The 20,541-nt window shown below is 36.6% G+C and overlaps 2 protein-coding genes across 2 annotated transcripts; both read left to right on the forward strand.

The window, feature by feature from the left end:
- Positions 1–271: 271 nt before the first annotated feature.
- LOC122137938 (heat shock 70 kDa protein-like) lies at positions 272–3,258 on the forward strand. Its single transcript, XM_042727269.1, has 2 exons — positions 272–439; positions 824–3,258. Exon 2 carries the CDS (start codon positions 851–853, stop codon positions 2,780–2,782), a length of 1,932 nt encoding a protein of 643 aa, XP_042583203.1. The 5' UTR covers positions 272–439; positions 824–850; the 3' UTR covers positions 2,783–3,258.
- Positions 3,259–6,143: 2,885 nt separating this feature from the next.
- Positions 6,144–15,896, forward strand: LOC109048576 (phosphatidylinositol transfer protein beta isoform-like). Its single transcript, XM_042727280.1, has 11 exons — positions 6,144–6,284; positions 6,713–6,743; positions 6,951–7,096; positions 8,215–8,306; positions 8,507–8,514; positions 8,666–8,740; positions 11,554–11,637; positions 11,878–11,955; positions 12,421–12,528; positions 14,629–14,751; positions 15,021–15,896. The coding sequence occupies exons 1-11, from the start codon at positions 6,196–6,198 to the stop codon at positions 15,066–15,068; spliced, it is 882 nt and encodes a 293-aa protein (XP_042583214.1). The 5' UTR covers positions 6,144–6,195; the 3' UTR covers positions 15,069–15,896.
- Positions 15,897–20,541: the final 4,645 nt, after the last annotated feature.

Consider the following 20,541-nt stretch of genomic DNA (forward strand, 5'->3'; position numbering starts at 1 on the left):
AATAAATCCAATGTGTTTTATACAGATTAAGTCGATGACTGAATTTTAATGATGATGATATACATGCAGCCTATACGAATACGAATGGTAAACAAGTTTTTCATATTTATGACTAGAATCTTAGCGAAGGCTCTAGAAAATACATGAAGGTTCCTTTTGCTCCCACAGCAACCATGGGCGGAACTTTCTGAGTTTCATCCTTCTTCCATTGGTCAGTTCAGCACGAGCTTTCGAGAATTGTTCAAGTGGGTGTTCTAGAATTGTTTAGAACATGGAAGAGTGAGACAGACTTCTATATAAGTAGCAGCGCAGGTTGGGAGGATCAGTGTTTCTGCAGGAGTCTACAATTAACGCGAAGAAAACGAAAGTGACGACTTTGAGGAATCATAACTGTTGAAGAAGCTACGGTGCTTCTACTATAAGGCTACATTATTTTAAGGTAAGCATATTTATATTATTCTTGTTTAGTTTCTCTTTATTATGTTATTTTATCTCATTATTATTACAGTTAAGTGTGTAGTTTATCTGCTTTTGTGTTTTAAAGATAAATTAAATCTATATCCGACACCAATACTGGTTCTCTAACACTTCGTGAACATTATTAACAACATCAATTAGCGCTTTATTAAAATAATTCGTTTTATTTGTGCGTACATGTATTTAGTTAGTCAGCCTCTGTCTAGAACCTTCCTAAGACCTTCCTGTTTCGTTTATTTATTTACTAATTTTATATAATTTCATTACTTTTATATTTTTTTGCCTACTGCATGTATAAATGTTTTATTTAATAATAAATATTTACATGGTTTCTAATTTCTTATAGTTAGCTGTTAACTACCTGTGAAAAAAGATGTCATCTGCAAAAGGAGTTGCTATTGGGATTGACCTGGGCACCACCTACTCCTGTGTGGGGGTGTTTCAGCATGGAAAAGTGGAGATCATCGCCAATGACCAGGGAAACAGAACAACACCCAGCTATGTGGCCTTCACAGACACTGAGAGGCTCATTGGAGATGCAGCTAAAAACCAGGTGGCCATGAACCCCAACAACACCGTGTTTGATGCTAAGAGGCTGATCGGCAGGAAGTTTGATGACCCAGTTGTGCAGTCTGACATGAAGCACTGGTCCTTCCAAGTCATCAGTGATGGAGGAAAGCCTAAGGTACAGGTTGAGTACAAAGGAGAGACCAAATCATTTTACCCTGAAGAGATTTCCTCTATGGTCCTTGTGAAGATGAAGGAAATTGCAGAGGCTTACCTGGGACATAAGGTGGCAAATGCAGTTATCACAGTTCCTGCGTATTTTAACGATTCCCAGAGGCAAGCGACTAAAGACGCTGGAGTAATCGCTGGACTGAATGTCCTCAGAATCATCAACGAGCCCACAGCTGCAGCCATTGCCTACGGCCTTGACAAAGGCAAAGCTTCAGAGCGCAATGTGCTGATCTTTGACCTGGGAGGAGGCACCTTTGATGTGTCCATCCTGACCATTGAAGATGGCATCTTTGAGGTGAAGGCCACAGCTGGAGACACGCATCTGGGTGGAGAGGACTTTGACAACCGCATGGTGAACCACTTTGTAGAAGAATTCAAGAGGAAGCACAAGAAGGACATCAGTGAGAACAAGAGGGCCCTGAGGAGGCTGCGTACAGCATGTGAGCGAGCCAAGAGGACACTCTCCTCCAGCTCTCAGGCCAGCATTGAGATCGACTCGCTGTACGAGGGCATCGACTTCTACACGTCCATCACCAGAGCTCGCTTTGAAGAGATGTGCTCAGACCTCTTCAGAGGAACACTTGAGCCTGTGGAAAAAGCCCTGAGAGACGCCAAGATGGACAAGTCTCAGATCAATGACGTTGTGTTGGTTGGAGGATCAACAAGAATTCCAAAGATCCAGAAGCTTCTGCAGGATTTCTTCAATGGCAAAGAACTTAACAAGAGCATCAATCCAGATGAAGCAGTGGCTTATGGTGCTGCAGTCCAAGCCGCCATCCTCATGGGAGACACATCTGGAAATGTCCAAGACTTGTTGCTTCTGGATGTTGCGCCACTATCCTTGGGCATCGAGACGGCAGGTGGAGTCATGACACCACTGATCAAACGCAACACCACCATCCCCACCAAACAGACCCAGACCTTCACCACCTACTCAGACAACCAGCCCGGTGTCCTGATTCAGGTCTATGAGGGAGAGAGGGCCATGACAAAAGACAACAACCTGCTGGGTAAATTTGAGCTGACAGGAATCCCACCTGCACCACGTGGAGTCCCACAGATCGAAGTGACCTTTGACATCGATGCCAATGGAATCCTAAATGTGTCCGCGGTGGACAAAAGCACTGGAAAAGAGAACAAGATCACCATCACCAATGACAAGGGCAGACTGAGTAAAGAGGAGATTGAGAGGATGGTGCAGGACGCAGACAAATACAAAGCTGAAGATGAGCTGCAAAGAGAGAAGATTGCTGCCAAAAACTCTCTGGAGTCTTACGCCTTCAACATGAAGAACAGTGTGGAAGATGAGAACCTGAAAGGCAAGATCAGTGAGGACGACAAGAAGAAAGTTATTGAGAAATGTAACGAGGCCGTCAGCTGGCTAGAAAACAACCAGCTGGCTGATAAAGAGGAGTATGAACATCATCTGAAGGAGCTGGAGAAAGTCTGCAACCCAATCATCACTAAACTGTATCAGGGAGGGATGCCAGCTGGAGGATGTGGAGCTCAGGCACATGGAGGATCAGGGGCCGGTGCTCAGGGGCCCACTATTGAGGAGGTGGATTAAATATGAGATGGGCAGTGTAATTGATTTTGGTTAGGTTTCTTTGTAATTTCATTTACATAATTTGTTGTTGAAGAATTTTTGGATCATTTATTTGGACGTTGTTCTGGACCACTACTGCTGATTTTCTGGTGCATTGTATGCTGCATTCGATTTAAATTTTTTATTTATTTTTTTGTGAATATTACAATATTGTTTAAAGATTGCAGTTGAACATTTAAATTTACATTTGAAAGATTGCATACAAAATCATTTTTGTTATGTATATCTGTTCTATGTTATATGAAATGCTAATGTATACGTGTATAAGGCTGCTAATGGTATTTCATGTGTAATCTGCACATTAAGTAATAAATAGAAAGTGTTTAGCATGCTGAGATGTTGAAATGTGAAGTTTACTGTGTGTATATTCCAGTTGTAGGCATTAATGTTGTGCCATATTCCATATGAAAGTGTTTTTTTTTTTTTAAGAATCTGAACATTCTGAATGAACTATTAAAAATATAAGTAAAATGTTACAAAAGACTGCTTTTGTTTTTTTTTAGATGTTTCTTACTTAATGTTCCCAAATGTGTGTGCATGCCTAAAATTGATTGACTCTAAGTTGGCCTAAGCTAACTCAACTATATCAATGATTATTATAGGCTTACTTGATTATTACTTATCAGTGAAATGCATAAAGGCCATATCTACGGTAACTAATCGATTACATAACATGAAGATAAAAGAATTTTACAGATGCCAGAGTGTGGTCAGCAGAGTGTGGTCAGGTTAAAGAGAGAGTAATAAAAACTAATAAAATGAACCATATACAGTACTATAGTAAGTAGTTAAACAGACTCAGCTTTTGTTTTTATTCATCTTAAAGGGACAGTCTACCCAAAAAAATAATAACTCTGTGATCATTTACTCATCCTCTCGTCATTCCAAACCTGTATGACTTTTTTTTTTTTGTGGAACTTAACCAGATATTTTGATAAATGTCTATGTTTTTGGGAGTCACCAAAATGGTTAGGTTACCAACATTCTTCAAAATCAGTGTTGGAATGCAACTAGTTACAGGTAACGAAATTACATAATTTAATTTCAAAATAAATGTAACTGTAATCTGTTACAGTTACTGAGAAAAAATGTGTAATTAAAAGTTGCTTTATAGCAGGGATCTCCAACCCTGCTCCTGGAGAGCTACCATCCTGCAGACTTCAGTTCCAACCCTGCTCCAACACACCTGTCTGTAATCCCAGGGAACACACATACTGGTAAAAAAATAAAAATAAATAATAAATAAATGTGTCACCTGAATCCACTTTAAGTCGCTTTGAATAAAAGCGTCTGCTAAATGCATAAATGTAAATGTAAATTATCAAGTAGCCCTGAACTCCTTGATCAGCTGGTTCAGGTGTGTTTGTTGGGGTTGGAGCTGAAATCTGCAGGACAGTAGCTCTCCAGGAGCAGGGTTGGAGACCCCTGTGCTATATAGGGTAACTTGTAATCTATAACCTATTACATTTCCAAAGTAGCCTTCCCAACACTGTTCAAAATATAAATTTGGAATGAAATAAAGGTTGCATAAATGAACAGAATTTTCATTTTTGGCCAAACTTCCACTTTAAGAGTTTATTGGGAGATTATATACAAAAGTGAGATAGGTTATAAAAGCAGGATTACAAAAACATTTCAAAAAAAAAAAAAAAAAAAATTTAATGGTAAAAAAATTTAAGGCTCTGCTCAAACACACCTTTCAGCTGTGCTGTCATTCTGGATTGCATGACGAATAGGACACAGGGGAAGAAAATTCAACACTCTTCGTCATATTCTGAGTTTGCATTTCACATTTTTATTCATTTTGAAGAATAGTGAATCTGTTTTTGTGCAAGTGAGTAAATGCATGTTCTACACTAGAACTACATCGTGTTTACACAGTGCACATACAACCTCTGCACTTCAGATTTCTCTCAACATGGGGACAGGAGAGCTGTCAGTCAATAAATGGAAAAACAAAGTAACTGCCATTACTTTTTTAAAAAAGTAACTCAGATATTTTCTTGTAAATGAAAAAGTAATGTTACCTTATAGCAGAGCTGGGTTTATTACTTACAATCTGTACTCTGTTACTCATTCCTAATTACACAACAAAAATTGTATTACTTTTAGATGACCAAACTCGTTTATCACATTGATTTAAACAGGACAATCTTGTACCATATTGATATAAAAATAGAGTAAGAGTAAGAAAATATATTCCATTCGTTGTTATTAACAACATGAAGTGCATTAAACATTATATTACGTCAAGGATTCCCAAATAGGGGTTTGTAAAGGAACTGCAGGGGGTTCATGAGTTTAATGAAAAGCTAATAATTAAATCATAATAATGTAAAATTAAAAGAAACTGTTTAAAATATCATCAATCAAAATAAAAAATGAAATTTGTTTACCTGCATGTCATGTGACCATTAACCAACTATGAACATGCAAATGAGATAGGCTAATTATCAAAATATTTATTTTAAAATCTCTTCAAGTAAATATAGGTAAAAGAGGTTCAGATGACAGGAAAGTTTGGGAATCCCTGCATTACTAAGAAATAACACGAATATGTGCAATTTAATGTGTTTGAAAGACAAAAGCCTTCCAAAGACATAATTCAAATAATGTCCCACCCACCATAATTCAAATAAAAACTAATGTGTTCTTCAATAGTTGATGCAAAGCTGAAACACATCTTACCCCTGAAGATGATTTTTGTAAATCCAGTGGTCAAATGCTGTAGCCACCTGACTAGTGACTGCTCTTTTGTGTGAATGTCCACAGAACTGGAAGACTTTCTGAATGAATGCGGTACGATATTTAAGAAAGGAACATTTAAAAAAAATAAAAAGAAGATTTAGGGAGAATCAACAAATTATAAATAATTTATTGCTAATGTGTGAATAATATGTAATCATGTAATCAATAAAAAAAATAACCGATTATGTTTTTAAATGTAATGTAATTTAAATGAGTATTTTAAAATGTAATTTAATCTCATTACAAGTACGTCATTTTTGGAATCTGATTACATAATCCAGATTACATGTAATCAGTTACTACCAAACTTTGCATGTTTAGTTACTTGAAAAAGCAATCTGATTGCGTAATTCGCATTACTTGTAATCTATATCTATCTATCTATCTATCTATCTATCTATCTATCTATCTATCTATCTATCTATCTATCTATCTATCTATCTATCTATCTATCTATCTATCTATCTCGAAAAGAAAAGATTGAGCAGGGCACAGAAACAGAAGAATACTCTCTAGGCTACTGTTTAATTTATGTCAGACAAGACTGATAGTCCCACGAAATTCCCTTCCCATCATGGTCTCTCTTCTCAAACCCCTGCGTGTCCTCCTCACGCCCCTCTCCTCTGATGACGCGCGTGCCTCATTTCCGGCGACCGCGAGCTGTTGTTGAATGTACCGTTCTGTCCAGATTCGGGATGGTACTCATCAAGCAATAGTGAGTGGCTTTTACTGTATACATCAACTAGGTTCAGTTACGCTATATTTTATAGTCAGCGGCTGCCGTATTTTAAACAATTTGCCGTATGGCATAATAAAGAGATCATTATAAGCCCGTGATTTGGATGTGCAGGACGCGCGCTAGCCGCTTAACGCTAGCCTGCCTGATCCAGTATTACAGAGTTTTATAGACCGCGTCCTCACCAACGCCGCTGCTCATCAAAGCATGATAGGATGAGTATTTAATAAGAGTTATATATTGAGTTCAGACTCTGCTGGGTGTTTAAATGCCGGGTTATCGCAAAATAAAGCGGGGCCGGCTAACGACACGCCCGTTATACAGGCGCGGCGCGAGGCAGTTGTCCATGATATGTGATAATAAATGAGTCTGAGCTGTTTTTAACCTCTGCTCACTTCTCTTTACAGCCAGGTTCTGTTGCCATGTTCAGTAGAAGAGGTAAGAGTGCCTGCTTTTTCAGTAACCGGCTGCTGTGTCTTCTGTGGGGATCTGTGTTTCTGCTTAAGCAAATATTTAGACAGCTTCCTTCACTTTAACGGACCCAGCAGCACCTCGTCTGCGTTACATTGTTTGTCTCTGTTGTGCTGTGAACTGGAGAACAGTTGTCACTAGTAATTTATCTAACACCCCCTCGCCCCTCCTCAGTACCAGGTTGGCCAACTGTACTCGGTTGCAGAGGCCAGTAAGAACAACACAGGGGGAGGAGAAGGGATCGAGGTCCTCCGAAATGAACCTTACGAGAAGGACGGAGAGAAGGGCCAGTACACCCACAAGATCTACCACATACACAGGTGAGTAAAGGCTTTAATGATATTGACAGCCATGCTGGTTTCACTTTATCAGTAACTGTGATCTCAGAACTGAACCTCTGGCAGAAACATCTACTGTTTAGCAGGTACACTTACTACTCTAGTTATATTATGTAGTGAACTGTACACTGCCGTTAACTTGGGGTCAGTGTATATAACAGTAAAGACTTCTACGTTGTTACAAAATGATCTATTTCAAATAAATGCTGTTTTTTATATTTTCTGTTCATCAAAGAATCCTGTAAATATGTATCACAGTTTCCACAGACATATTAAGCGGCACATTGATAACAATAAATATTTCTTGAGCTCCAAATCAGAATATTAGGATGATTTGTCTGAAAGATTACGTGACAATTCAGCTTTGCCATTACAGGAATAAATTACATTTTAAAACATATTCTACAGTTATTATAATAATATTGTTATTATAAGTTTTTGATAAAATAAATGCAGCCCTGGTGAGCGTAAGAGACTTTCAAAAATATCGAAAAATCTTAAAAGACCCTGATCAGTACTGTATTGGGAAGTCTGTGGCAAGTTCTGCACTTTTTACTCTTTAAAAAACAAAACAAAAATATTTGGACATTGCTTAGTTTAAAAATAAAATAAAATATGTGACTGATTCATGGGGCATGTTGTCACATTACATGAGTTAAGTCACAATAATAGATTTTTCAGCAAAATGTAAGCAATAAAACAATTGCAAAGATGTTAATGATAATTGCAATAACACATTTAAGAATTATAATATAAAACAAATGTGGCATAATGTCGCTTTATATATGTATATAAAATACTCTCGTCCTAAGAACCATTTTTTTGGTTAAATTGATTTATTATATACTTAACCATTGCTTTAATGTTTTGTTGTGTTTGCTTGTTAATCAAAAAAATAATATGTTTGAAGGATAATATTAATACAATTACTTTAATTTATGGCATTGTTTAAAATAAATATACAAAACCACTTTTAGAGAAGACAAGCATTTGTGTAATTGGTCTTCTGAGTCTTATGATTAATGACATGCAGCCCTTGTGACAACTGTTTTACAACTATTCCCAAGCAATATTACGAATAATAATTTTGTCTTTTACAGCAAGGTTCCCGGTTTTATTCAGATGTTTGCCCCTGAAGGAGCCCTGGTTTTTCATGAGAAAGCCTGGAACGCCTACCCATACTGTCGCACTAGTTAGTAAATACTAATTATTTTGTGCATGTGTGAGTAAGTGATTATATATGAATGAGAGTGCATAATTCTACCCTTTTCTTTTGCTTTTGCATTCAATGCTTTGATAAATTACTGATCTACAAAAAAAAATGGCTTTTCTCATTGTCAATGTCATTGTTCTCTTCATTCCCACAACTGAATCAATTATGGAACCCCGCAGTCGTTACAGTAAGTGTGTTTTTGAAATCCTCACGCTCTGAGATCATTCTAGACCGCTCACAGGTTGTTTTTGCTGAATCAGAGTTTAGTCAGCATGTTTTGATCTGAACTCTGTATTAAAAATGAATTCAGTTTGTGAAGCTCTCCTTCTGCTTTTCAGAATGAATACATGAAGGATGATTTCTTCATTAAGATTGAAACCTGGCATAAACCAGACATGGAAACGACTGAGAATGTGAGTGTTAAGTCACAGTTTATCAGCAACTTTACGTGCCAAATAACTCTGCGACAGATGCTACAGGTGGAGTCTTTCAGCCAGAGCGTCTTTCACCAATATTTTGTTTAGTCTACGTGCAATGCAAATGCAGACATTATTAAAATGAATAAAAAGCATTAGAAGCTGCTGTTGGTTAAGATAGATGGTTGATTAATGAAATTTCACCTCAGATTTGTTTATTAAATAAAATGTTAATTTTGATAAGACTTTCGTGTATTAAGGACTTTCTAAATTTAGCCATTGTCACTATGGTTACAGGCTTATTCACAGTTGAGAATAGAAAATAGATCTGACTTAAGTTGTTTGGTCATACAAACGTTATTTGATCGTGTTGTATGAATAGGTCAATTTGAAAGTCTCATCTATATGGGGGTAGAACTGTTGCATTATTCCACATAAATAGATTATGATCTACAAATAAATGTAAAGAGGTGTACGAAAAATTAAACATATTTACAAATAAATAGAATGAGATCCACAGATAAATCTCAGAGTTTCACAAACAAATTAAATTCACAAATAAATAAAATGAGATTTGTGAATAAAAACCATATTCACAAATACATTTTTGTGTCACAAACACAACTTTGCCTGCCATTCATTTGTGAATTGCGTCCTGTACATTTGTAGATCGCTGCACGCATTTGTGGAACGGTTGCTGTGCATTTGTGGATTTTGAAACATTTCTAGCATCAAGATGCTGACAATCTACAAATGCATGGACTCCACCCACGTCTATTCAAGCCAATCAGATAACAGCCACACTTCGCTGACCAATCATAGCACGTTCTCGCTATAACTAGTCACATTCTGCTTTACAATCAGGGTGGGAGCAAATTCATTTTGCACCCCTGTGAGGAACCGCATTCTATGGACAGATTGTTTGTGTCGTTAAAAAAAACCTGTTTCCAAAAGATTGTTGGCATGTAAGGCATCTTTATATTTCCATCAGGATCAGGGAATGAGGATAAACTCAGGGTTATACACAATTTATGATCATTTACAGATCCCAAACATCATCAGTAATACCCTCACGATGCGTCGAAAGCAAAAAGAAATTTACTCTGGTGCTGTCTACTCTGGACGAGGCATGACACAATGAAGGACAAATGATTCGCACATTTGCTTTGATGCGTCCAGTTGCAGTTACAGCTGTTGCAGAGACACAGCGTAACACATGGCATGGCTTATTTAGCCTTTTAAAGCACAATCGCAGTAACAAATAGGGCATACTAATTAATTAGGGGCAGTTGTGGCTTAATGGTTAGAGGACTTGTATTTGGACTTGTAACCAGAAGGCTGCAGGTTCGAGTCTCGGTGCTGGCAGGAGTTGTAGGTGGGAGGGAGTGAATGAACAGCGCTCTCTTCCACCCTCAATACCCATGGCTGAAGTGCCCTTGAGCAAGGCACTGAACCCCCAGTTGCTCCCTGGGAGCTGGATATAGCTGCCCACTGCTCCGGGTGTGTGTTCATGGTGTGTTCACTTCTCACTGCTGTGTGTGTGCACTTGGATGGGTTAAATGCAGAGCACCAATTCTGAGTATGAGTTACCATACTTGGCAAATGTCACGACTTTCACTTTCAAATGACCATCTGGGTACCTGTCTCAGCATCACTGCAGCGTGTAGTACTGGAGCTTTGCAAACCTACTTTGAATGCCGTTAAGTAACTTTTACAAACAAAACTAGTAAGTCTGATTCTTGTGAAATATTGTTAACATGATTGTGAACACACCTGCACCACAGGCTTTTTCCTCCCCAAACAATGGCAATAACTTTTTAATACTTTTAATTAATGTTTGAAAATATTATTTATAATGCTATATACATCGTTAGATCCACATAGCTGCTAATATCCATATCCATCTCATCCAAACTGCTTCACTGAAAAACTGGAAAACGCTGTTATGTTTGCTTTTGTGTGATGGGAATTTAACCTATTACACAAACTCACATGTTTATCATGAGGTTTAATCCAGTAATTTATTAGTCATTTACTTACTGACGCTTTTCTTTCCATCTTGAATGACACTTCCATGACGTGTTTGTATCAAGTACGGCATTGTTCCCATAGCTGAGAGTTAAAGAGCTGTTTCTCTGGCATTTTCAAAGGCATGTAAAAAATACTGTGGCTTGGCTTGATACACAGTCTAATGATCTAACGAAATCCAATTTTACACATCTTTTACTGTATCAATTTTTATGGCAATTATATTTCCTGTTTGAGCCAATGCATATTATGAATAAAGTTATTTCAGGACGAGACCACCCTGATTATAAAGCAAACGTGATTAGTTATAACGAGGACGAGCTACGATTGGTCAGTAAAGTGTGGCTGTCATCTGATTGGCTTGAGTAGACGGTGGGTGGAGTCCGCGCATTTGTAGATTGTCAGCATCTTGATGCTAGAAATGTTTCAAAATCCACAAATGCACAGCAAGTGATCCACAAATGCGTGCAGCGATCTACAAATGTACAGGTTCGATTCACAAATGATTGTCAGGCAAAGTTGTGTTTGTGACACAAAAATGTATTTGTGATTGTTTTTTTTTTCAAATCTCATTTTATTTATTTGAGAATTGAATTTGTTTGTGAAACTCTGAGATTTATCTGTGGATCTCATTCTATTTATTTGTCAGTGTTTATTTTTTTGTAAATCTCTTTACATTTATTTGTCGATCATATCTGTTTATTTGGAATGATGCAAGAACTCTACCCCCATACACCTATAAGTACATTGCACTGAAATGTTCTGTTCTTCCTCTCATGCAGCCTCATGGTCTTCCTCCTGAGGAGTGGGAGGACATTGAGATTGTGCCGATCGATATAGCTGATCGCTCTCAGGTGGATGATGTGGTGAGTTGAATTAGACAAGTGCATTTCTTTCTGTCAAATTAGAGATCCAGAATTTGTATTAGTGCTAAAGACGCGCCACAGTCTTAATCTTACTCTACTTCACATTGAGTTCATTAAAATCCTACAGATTTAAATCAAATCCATACATAAGCACAGAATTCTCTGTTGACCTGCCATTTTGGTTTTATATTTCACCTCTTCCTTTCTCATCCCTCAATCTCTGTTTCATTAATCTCTCAGGACTATAAACCAGAAGAGGACCCTGCCATCTACCACTCGGAGAAAACTGGGAGAGGACCTCTGGGACCTGAATGGAAGGTACACAAAAACGCCACATTCATATATGCATTTTGAAACACAACAGCTGTTTTGTGTCAAATAGAAAAGGAAATTACAATGACTTGAATTTCTCTGCAGTTCTTGTCATCTGTCGGAGTGCAGTGTTGACAGTGCCATAACGTTTACTGTAGACTAATATAATGAAAATTTAAATAGACTACACAAATAGCATTTATTTAATTCTGATGGTAACTCATACTTTTAAGTACTGAAAGAGGTTTATTTGAAATCAACATATTTCTCTTGCCTTGTCTGCCATTTTGGATTTTTTTTTTTTTTTTTTTTTTCGGAGAACTGAGCTAATGCTGTCATTGATGATCTCATTCTCATTCAGTTGTGAATGCACAGTTTCTGTTCACATTGATTGTATTGAACTATCAAAATGAGTGATTATCAGAGTGAATATCTGTTCCTCATGCACCCACCCATCTCTGTCTCTTGCAGAAAGAGCTTCATAATGGTAACTGTCCCTATATGACAGCGTACAAGCTGGTGACGGTTCACTTTCGCTGGTGGGGTCTGCAGGGACGTGTGGAGAACTTCATTCACAAGGTGATCCATCAGCACTGAAGAATTCAATATGGCACCAGAACTAAAAGACTTAACTTGTTACTTACTTGTACTGGTTGACTTTCAACAACAACTCATCTACATCAGAGAAATGATTCTATCACGGATCAAAAAATGAGGACCATGTATCATCTGCATAAACCACCAAACAAGAGGAATATACATTCCTTAACAGCTCAATTTTCATAATCTTGGAACTGGAATACATAAAGACTATGCAACAGAGAAATATTCTTAAATTTACAGATTCATAGTCCTGTCTGCTGGAACTAGTGGGTCTTAAATGTAATATCTGGTTGGGTACCTGTGCTCTGTGGAATCACAGCAAATGAGAAAAGAAACACTGCTGCAAAAAAGGCATTAGCAGCAGACCTCAAAATTTGCACAATACCTCTTATGGCACTAAAGCCAGTGATTCATTCCTATATTAATAACAAATGGCAAACAGAGTGGAATCTATATACTATGAAGTATGAACAAACTACATAAAATTAGCCCTAATGTTGGGAGAAGTTGTACCTATCAATTTTCAAACCAATGGGACTAGATTTTTATTCCCGTTGCCGAATGGGCCATTCCAGGATGACACACAAGAAGAGCCATTAATATGGAAACCCTTTATTCCTGAAGCATGTTTTATTAGATTGTGTTGGTTTTAACCCTGTGAGAAAGAATTTTTACTCAGTTAACACTTACGAAGAATTTATTAACATTAAACCAAATATAGTTTTAGACTTTTTAGCAAAAATAGATGGTAAAAACCTGATTTTTACCATAACATGTTGGGGACATTTTTTAAGGTCCAATTCTCAATATTAACTAACTATTTATATAAACTATATAAACTATCAATAAACCCCTAATTGCTACTTATAAATAGTTAGTAAGGTGCTATGTTTAGATGTTGGTTAGAATTAAGGGATTTTAAAATATAGTCATGCTGAATAAGGCAATTATATGTGCATTAAAAAGGACTAATAAACAGCCAATATGCTAGCAATATGCATGCTAATAAGCAACAAGTTAAAGTGATACTCCATCTCAAAATGAAAATTTTGTCATTAATCTCTTACCCCCATGTCGTTCCAAACCCGTAAAAGCTCTGTTTGTCCTTGGAACACAATTTAAGATTATTTGGATGAAAACCTGGAGGCTTGAGACTGTCCCAACATCCGTGCCATAAGGATGTGCTGTTTCTACATGTATTTAGCTTTGATTTGAAATAAAACAGCGCATCCTTGTGGCGTGGATGATACAGAAGAGCACACACAGCACACGGTGATATGGAGAGACACAGAGGAGACTGTTGACAAAGGAATTATTGAATAAAGTCATTATTTTTGTTTTCTTTGCTTACAAAAAGTGTTCCCGTCACTTCATATAACTCAGATGGCACATCTGATGGCAGATGGAGTATTCTGACGACGACTTTCATACCTTTTATGACCTTTATGGACCACTGTTACTTACTTGTCAGTCTATGGGACAGTCTCAAGCCTCCAGATTTTCATCCAAAGTATCTTAAATTGTGTTCTGAAGACGAGCAAAGCTTTTACAGGTTTGGAACGACATGGGGGTAAGTGATTAATGACAAAATTTTCATATTGGGATGGAGTATCCCTTTATTAGTAAGAATTGGTCCCTAAACTCATCATTTCACCAGCACTTAACCAACTAATACTTGCACTTACCTTTTCTTTTCTTGTCTAGCATATTATTTAAAAAAAAAAAAAAAAAAAAAACCCTGGCTACGTGTTCTGTACTAGACTAACTGAGACTTGTCATGGCACCTGTAAACTGTTGTTGTTCTCTTGTTGGTCTGATTGCTTCTATTGTTCTCATTTGTAAGTCAATTTGGATAAAAGCATCTGCTAAATGATTAAATGTAAACTAAAGTGTTACCAAAATTTTCTTAACATGATAATAGCCACAGAAGCTGACATGGTGTTAAAAACAAACAAACAATGCTGTACTAGCCTGATATATTTTTGGTAATTTGACCGCTCTTGTGAGGTGTTAATAAGTCTTTGTTCATGCTGTTGTACTAATATCATCCCCATCTCTCTCTCTCTGTTTGAGTAGCAGGAGAAAAGGCTTTTCACTAATTTCCATCGGCAACTCTTCTGTTGGCTGGACCGCTGGGTGGACCTTACTATGGATGACATTCGTAGGATGGAGGAAGAAACACAGAGGGAGCTGGACCAGGTATGTGTTTCTGTAGAAACCATGCAACGCAGTTCTGCCCACATCAATAGAATGACTGCAACACATTCTGATTCATTGAGAAGATTAATGGAGATGATTTATACCTGCAGTTACACTCTTACCAGTTTTGTGTGACATAAAGCTGGACTTTGTTGTTCCAAAGTTTTGGGTCATTTTGATGTCTTTGAAAAATCTTACCATAAACTTAAGAATGGTAGTGTACTTGCATGTGACAGATTATTATTAAATCTGTTTATTTAAATTTTCAGATGCGTAGCCAAGGGTCTGTGCGAGGGATGAAAGCAGGCGAGGACTAGGGAGAGCCAAACGAATGGAAGAAACACAATAGAGGCTACTTTTTATTTTACCTCCTCCAGCCCTCGTGGCCAATCACAACGTGCCACATCATCAAGCCCTTCCAAACAGGATACTGTCATCCCTTACCCAGGACATGTCCATTATCATGAGCGTGAATGTGCACAGTATGCATGTGTATCCGTGGTTTGTGCAGTCTGACTTTAAACCTCATAATTTGCTGCCAAATTCTTTTGGATTCACTTAAGACGTGTTAAGTGATACCGGCATTTCTTTTTATAATTAAATATTATAACTGTTTAATTGTTTTTGGTTCATTTTGCAACCATCAGCTTTTTACAGAGTGCGCCAGTGGAGTAACGAATCCCAAGCCCGTTCCGCAGAGAGTCTGAGGAAACATTTCACTACATGTATTTTGAACATAAATAAATGACTAAGTAATTTACTTCTTAATTCTGTTAAATTTGTCATGTTGTTCAGGAAGTATCGGTAGAACTTGTAAATGCCTCGAGAGGTAGGATCATTGATGTCAGATTGAAGAAAAGTTGAGATGAAAGGCTTGTTAAGCTCATGTGGCTTTAAGCGTAACGGTTTTCTGGTTTAGTTGTTTGGGTCTGCACTGGTTGCAGTGCGGATGTCATTGAGAGCAGTGGATGGATATGGTTTCATTTTTAAACTGAGTGGAAGAGCCTTGAAACCCCTCCCACCTTTGACTGACATGCCACAGGCCACGCCCCTCCGCTCGAGTGGGGATGGTCTGAATTTTTGGAGAGTGAAGTACAATTTACAATACTGTAACAACAAATAAAAGAAAACATCATTGACTACCATGAGCTGTGTGCATCCATTGATTCCTCTGCACTGTTGTTTTTAGTTTATATCAGATTTTGGCTTTTTGAAATAGCAAGCTTTGCCTTAAGTCATACAACATTGATTCAACAAGCATGATTAATACCTTGACTTAACTGAAACGACATTTGTTTTCTATTATGCATCTTATTTTAGCAGGTACAAAAACTAAAATATAAATAAAGCATGATGCCGTTTATGTGATTTTAGAGTAAATACTGCTTTTGGATTCATAATCTGTAGGCTCGTGAACGCCTGTATGGCACCACGTGACCTCGTTTTCTCAGCCGTGATCAACAGCGTCCTCTAGTGGTTTGGTTTGGTACTGACGTCCTTTAGGTCTTCGTGTTGTTCGCCTACAATTTCAGATTATTCAATCCCTCACACTGCAGAAAATATAAATATATACATACATGTTAAATCGTCGACAGTGACACGTTTTCAGTACGGAATCATTTACACAAATAAAGCATAGAAGGTCCTTGTCACCTTATTATGTAAAACTTAATTAGCTTTAAACCTTTCGACCAGGTGTCCATGAAGGTTCTGTGGACTGAAATATAAAACAAAAGTAAGTTTTAAATGTTGTACTATAGCAACAGTTTAGATGATCTTGGGCTGATTTGTTTGCTCGTTAACCCATCATTAAATAAATGTAAATATCTCTTATCCAGACAATATATTGACACAATAAACACAGTTAAGGATGTAAAGGTAAGCTATTGAATGGCAAACTAGGGCATACTCATTTAGCATCCTTTATTGTCTCCATAAAGAGAAATTTGTCTTGAGCAGTCAAGAAAGCAGGTCAACTTTACAAAATTACAACAACAATTTCACAATATTAATATAACACTAAATACATCTCACAAATACCCATTTCCCATATACCCTCACCCACATACACAGATCATTTTGTATTATTTAATAATGTAATTTATAATGTAATTCAGGAGAATTTGTACATATCTATCTTACAAGTTGGTCTATCTATGAAGGCATTCATAGATAGACCAGCAGTAATTATAAGGCTCTGGTATTTCACAGACCTCTCAAAAATCTCCTGAAGAGAACTTAGGAGCACCGGCTCTCCTAAACACATTTTGAAGTTGTGACCTAAATTTAACAGACAAATTACCAAACCATATTGTGAAAGCACAACATATAATAGATTCAATAGCTGATCTGACAGTATGACATGTTTATCCACCCCATCCTGAGCCTTCGCAAAAATTGCAAGCGCTGACTAGCTCGTGTACAAACATTAACATTTAGGTTTGTTAATGTAAAGGACGAAAGCAAAAGAGGACTATGAGTGGAGAAAACAAAACAGGGACAAGTCACAGATTTAGCATTAATGTCTGTTAGTGTTATTAATGGATGGAACGTTTGTGTTGGGAAAGGTTCAAATCTATCACACATTGTTGTAAAAATTGTTAATCAGTAGTGACATAATTTGTCATTTGGGTGCATTTTATGTTACATAGAAAAACTTACACTTTTTTTTAGAAACAAAAGTTCAGTCATCAAAATATGACACACCGAACATGCTAAGGTGAAGTAACTGAGCAGAACACAAAACCTGTTATATCATAAAGATCTTAAGAAACATCCTGCTTTAAATACTTAAATACTGGATTACATGCATACAATGAGTGTACAGCATGTGATGGATAAATGAGGGATTATGTAGCATCAGAGGGGGGAAAAAGGCCTATACAGTGGGATTAAATAATAAAAATAAATAAATAAGAAAGTAGGTTAGCATTATGTAATTTATCTTTACAAATTCCCTCAGACATGCTCTGACTCCATGTCTGTCGTTGCCTCTGCTCCAGCCAGGGCGACCCATAATGTTCATCATCTATTATCACCCAGTTATTCATTTTCATATTCGATATGGCATCCATGCAGTGACTTGCTCTGAAATCATACATGCTATAGTTAAGTCCTGGTGTTTCCTAAAGAAAAGATCTTGGACTATTCAGTGATAAAAATGATTTGGGTTTGGCCATGACATTGTGCTTTACTTGATTTGATAGGAAATGTTAATAAGGGTGAAAATCTTAAAAAAAAAAAAAAAGTACTTTCTTTGCCAAATTTAATAAATATGATAAATATTAATGTTTAATAATATATGTAATATTTGTATTTATAATACTTTAACATGATAAAAAAGCTCATGTTAACAAAAGTTTAGAATTAATGATTTTGAATGTCAAGCTGTACTGTACAACTAAAAAAGAAAAAGAAAAAAAAGCAAGTAACACATTTTTTTTGCACACAATTTTACTTATTATTCCTTTGCAACCAAATAATAATAATAATAATAATAATTTACTAGCAATTTCTAAGTGAAAGGTTTCTCTACACCCATTTTTTTCAATGAACCTAAAATATTGTGTATATAATATATAATCATTTTTTTCAATTCCCCTATTTGGTCACACTTTAATTTAAGGTCCAGTTCTCACTGTTAACTGTTAGCTATCAACTACAACTTTTGCCTCAATAAACTCCTAATTTGCTGTATTGGCATATTAATAGTAAGTCTTGTTAAGTTTAGGTATGGAGTAAGATTAAAAGATCTAAAATATGGTTAATGCAGAATAAGGCATGCAGAATATGTGCTTTATAATTACTAATGACCATAATTATAATTACTATAATAAATAACAAACTAATGTAGCTCTAATAAAAAACAAACCATCAAATAGTGAGAATTGGTCCTTAAAATAAAGTGTTGCCTTTTTTTAACAACTGATCTGAGGCACGATGTTCTCTAATACAATATTAAAATGACAAAAATAAAAATTAGAATGAGTTCCAAAAGTCTGAGACTAGTGAAAATGATTTTATTATTATTATTATTATCATCATATTATTATTGCAATTTATGCATTATTTTGCAATTTAATAGTTTTTTCCCCATTACACATTACACCTTATATTACATTAAAAGTACATATGCGTATGCTTATTTGATTAGTGACCTAGTGCAGAATATTTAGGACCTGAGTACCGCAGTGCGAGGACCTTCTTGGAATTGCTCAGTTTCTTCTTCTTCTTCTTCTTCTTCTTCTTCTTCTTCTTCTTCTTCTTCTTCTTCTTCTTCTTCTTCTTCTTTTTCTTCTTCTTCTTCTTCTTCTTCTTCTCTAAAATGAATCAAATTTTCAAGGGCCTAAACATGCTCAAAAACTCATGAAACTTTGCACACACACGAAAATTGGCGAAAATTTACGTCTGATAGAAATTTCAGATTTAGGCGTGGCAAAATTGCTTGATAGCGCCACCTATACACTTTCAACGAAGTGCCCCTCCAGCTACGTTTCACGTACATGTACGAAATTCGCTACACACATGTATCACACCAATACCTACAAAAAAGTCTCCTGGTGCAAAATCCGAAACTCAATAGGAAATCAGTTATTTCTGTTAAATTTATGCCAATTTTGTTTCCTGTTTTTGCCATTTTCAGGCATTGTATTTTAACAACCATACCTACACAATAAATGCACATTCAAACCATAAATCACCATTCTAAATCAAAATACACAATACCTTATATTAATTTACAAAAATCCATAACATTGGCTACAGTAAATGCATGACAGAGTTTGACGTTTCACCATGGAAAAGGAAGTTGTTGTTAATCAGCCATACAATGCCACAAACTTCACATGTTTGATAAGAGTGCTGGTCTGAACACAATCACAGCCACTTGCTGGCTACAGGAAATTACTTGTTTTACACTAACTCCGATCTAAATTTCTTGGTTGATAAGAGTCCAGGCCTGAAGACATCTACATGCCCATATTCTGTTGTAGTCATAGCGTCACCAGCTGGCAGCAGGAAATTTGGCACATAGAAATGACTTTGACATTTTCCTCCAGTATAAACCACTTTAAATGCATGTTCACTGTTTTCCTGAGGGCACCGGGAGGAGGTGGCTCCGGGTGCAAGGGCCCTTGCAATGCTGCTTGCAGCTTTAATTCTAATTAATTTTTTTATGTCAGATGATAAGATTAAGGCTATCTTTATGTACTGACTCCATACCACATCCATACATAATCCTAAATACCCTGTTCATAAACATCTAAAAAATAAATAAACACCAAATAACAAACAAACCACATACTAGTAAACTAGGAACCAATGAACTAATTAACTGAGTAAATACAGCACATCAATATTGTGTAAATCTGTGCGTGTGTATGCATACTTCCTCTTGCATTTCAAGAGAAACATATCGTTGACAGACCGGATATCATTAATGGCTTAGCGAGGTAATTCAGCACATCTGGCACAGAGGTTTATCTGGGCTGCTGCCTGAAACAATAGATGAATTTAATTACAGGTCAGAAGATATTTGTTGTTCACTATTTTAAAAGAGAGCAAGGTTTTGGATAGTTAAGATAGAGGGTATAGTCAGCATGCTGACTGCACAGAGGTTCATCATGGAGCAGATGTTTCTTAACATCAGCACAGATTTAGCAGATCAGTTAGAGAAGCGTGAGTTAAGCAGATTTGCCATGGAGTTCGTGGAAATGCGTGATCAGCTGATGAGGTTAAAGGGATTAGTGGACTGCAGGATTTGATTATATTTATTATTATATTTTTTTCCCC

The sequence above is a fragment of the Cyprinus carpio genome, chromosome A3, assembly GCF_018340385.1.
Source record: "Cyprinus carpio isolate SPL01 chromosome A3, ASM1834038v1, whole genome shotgun sequence".
NCBI lineage: Eukaryota > Metazoa > Chordata > Actinopteri > Cypriniformes > Cyprinidae > Cyprinus > Cyprinus carpio.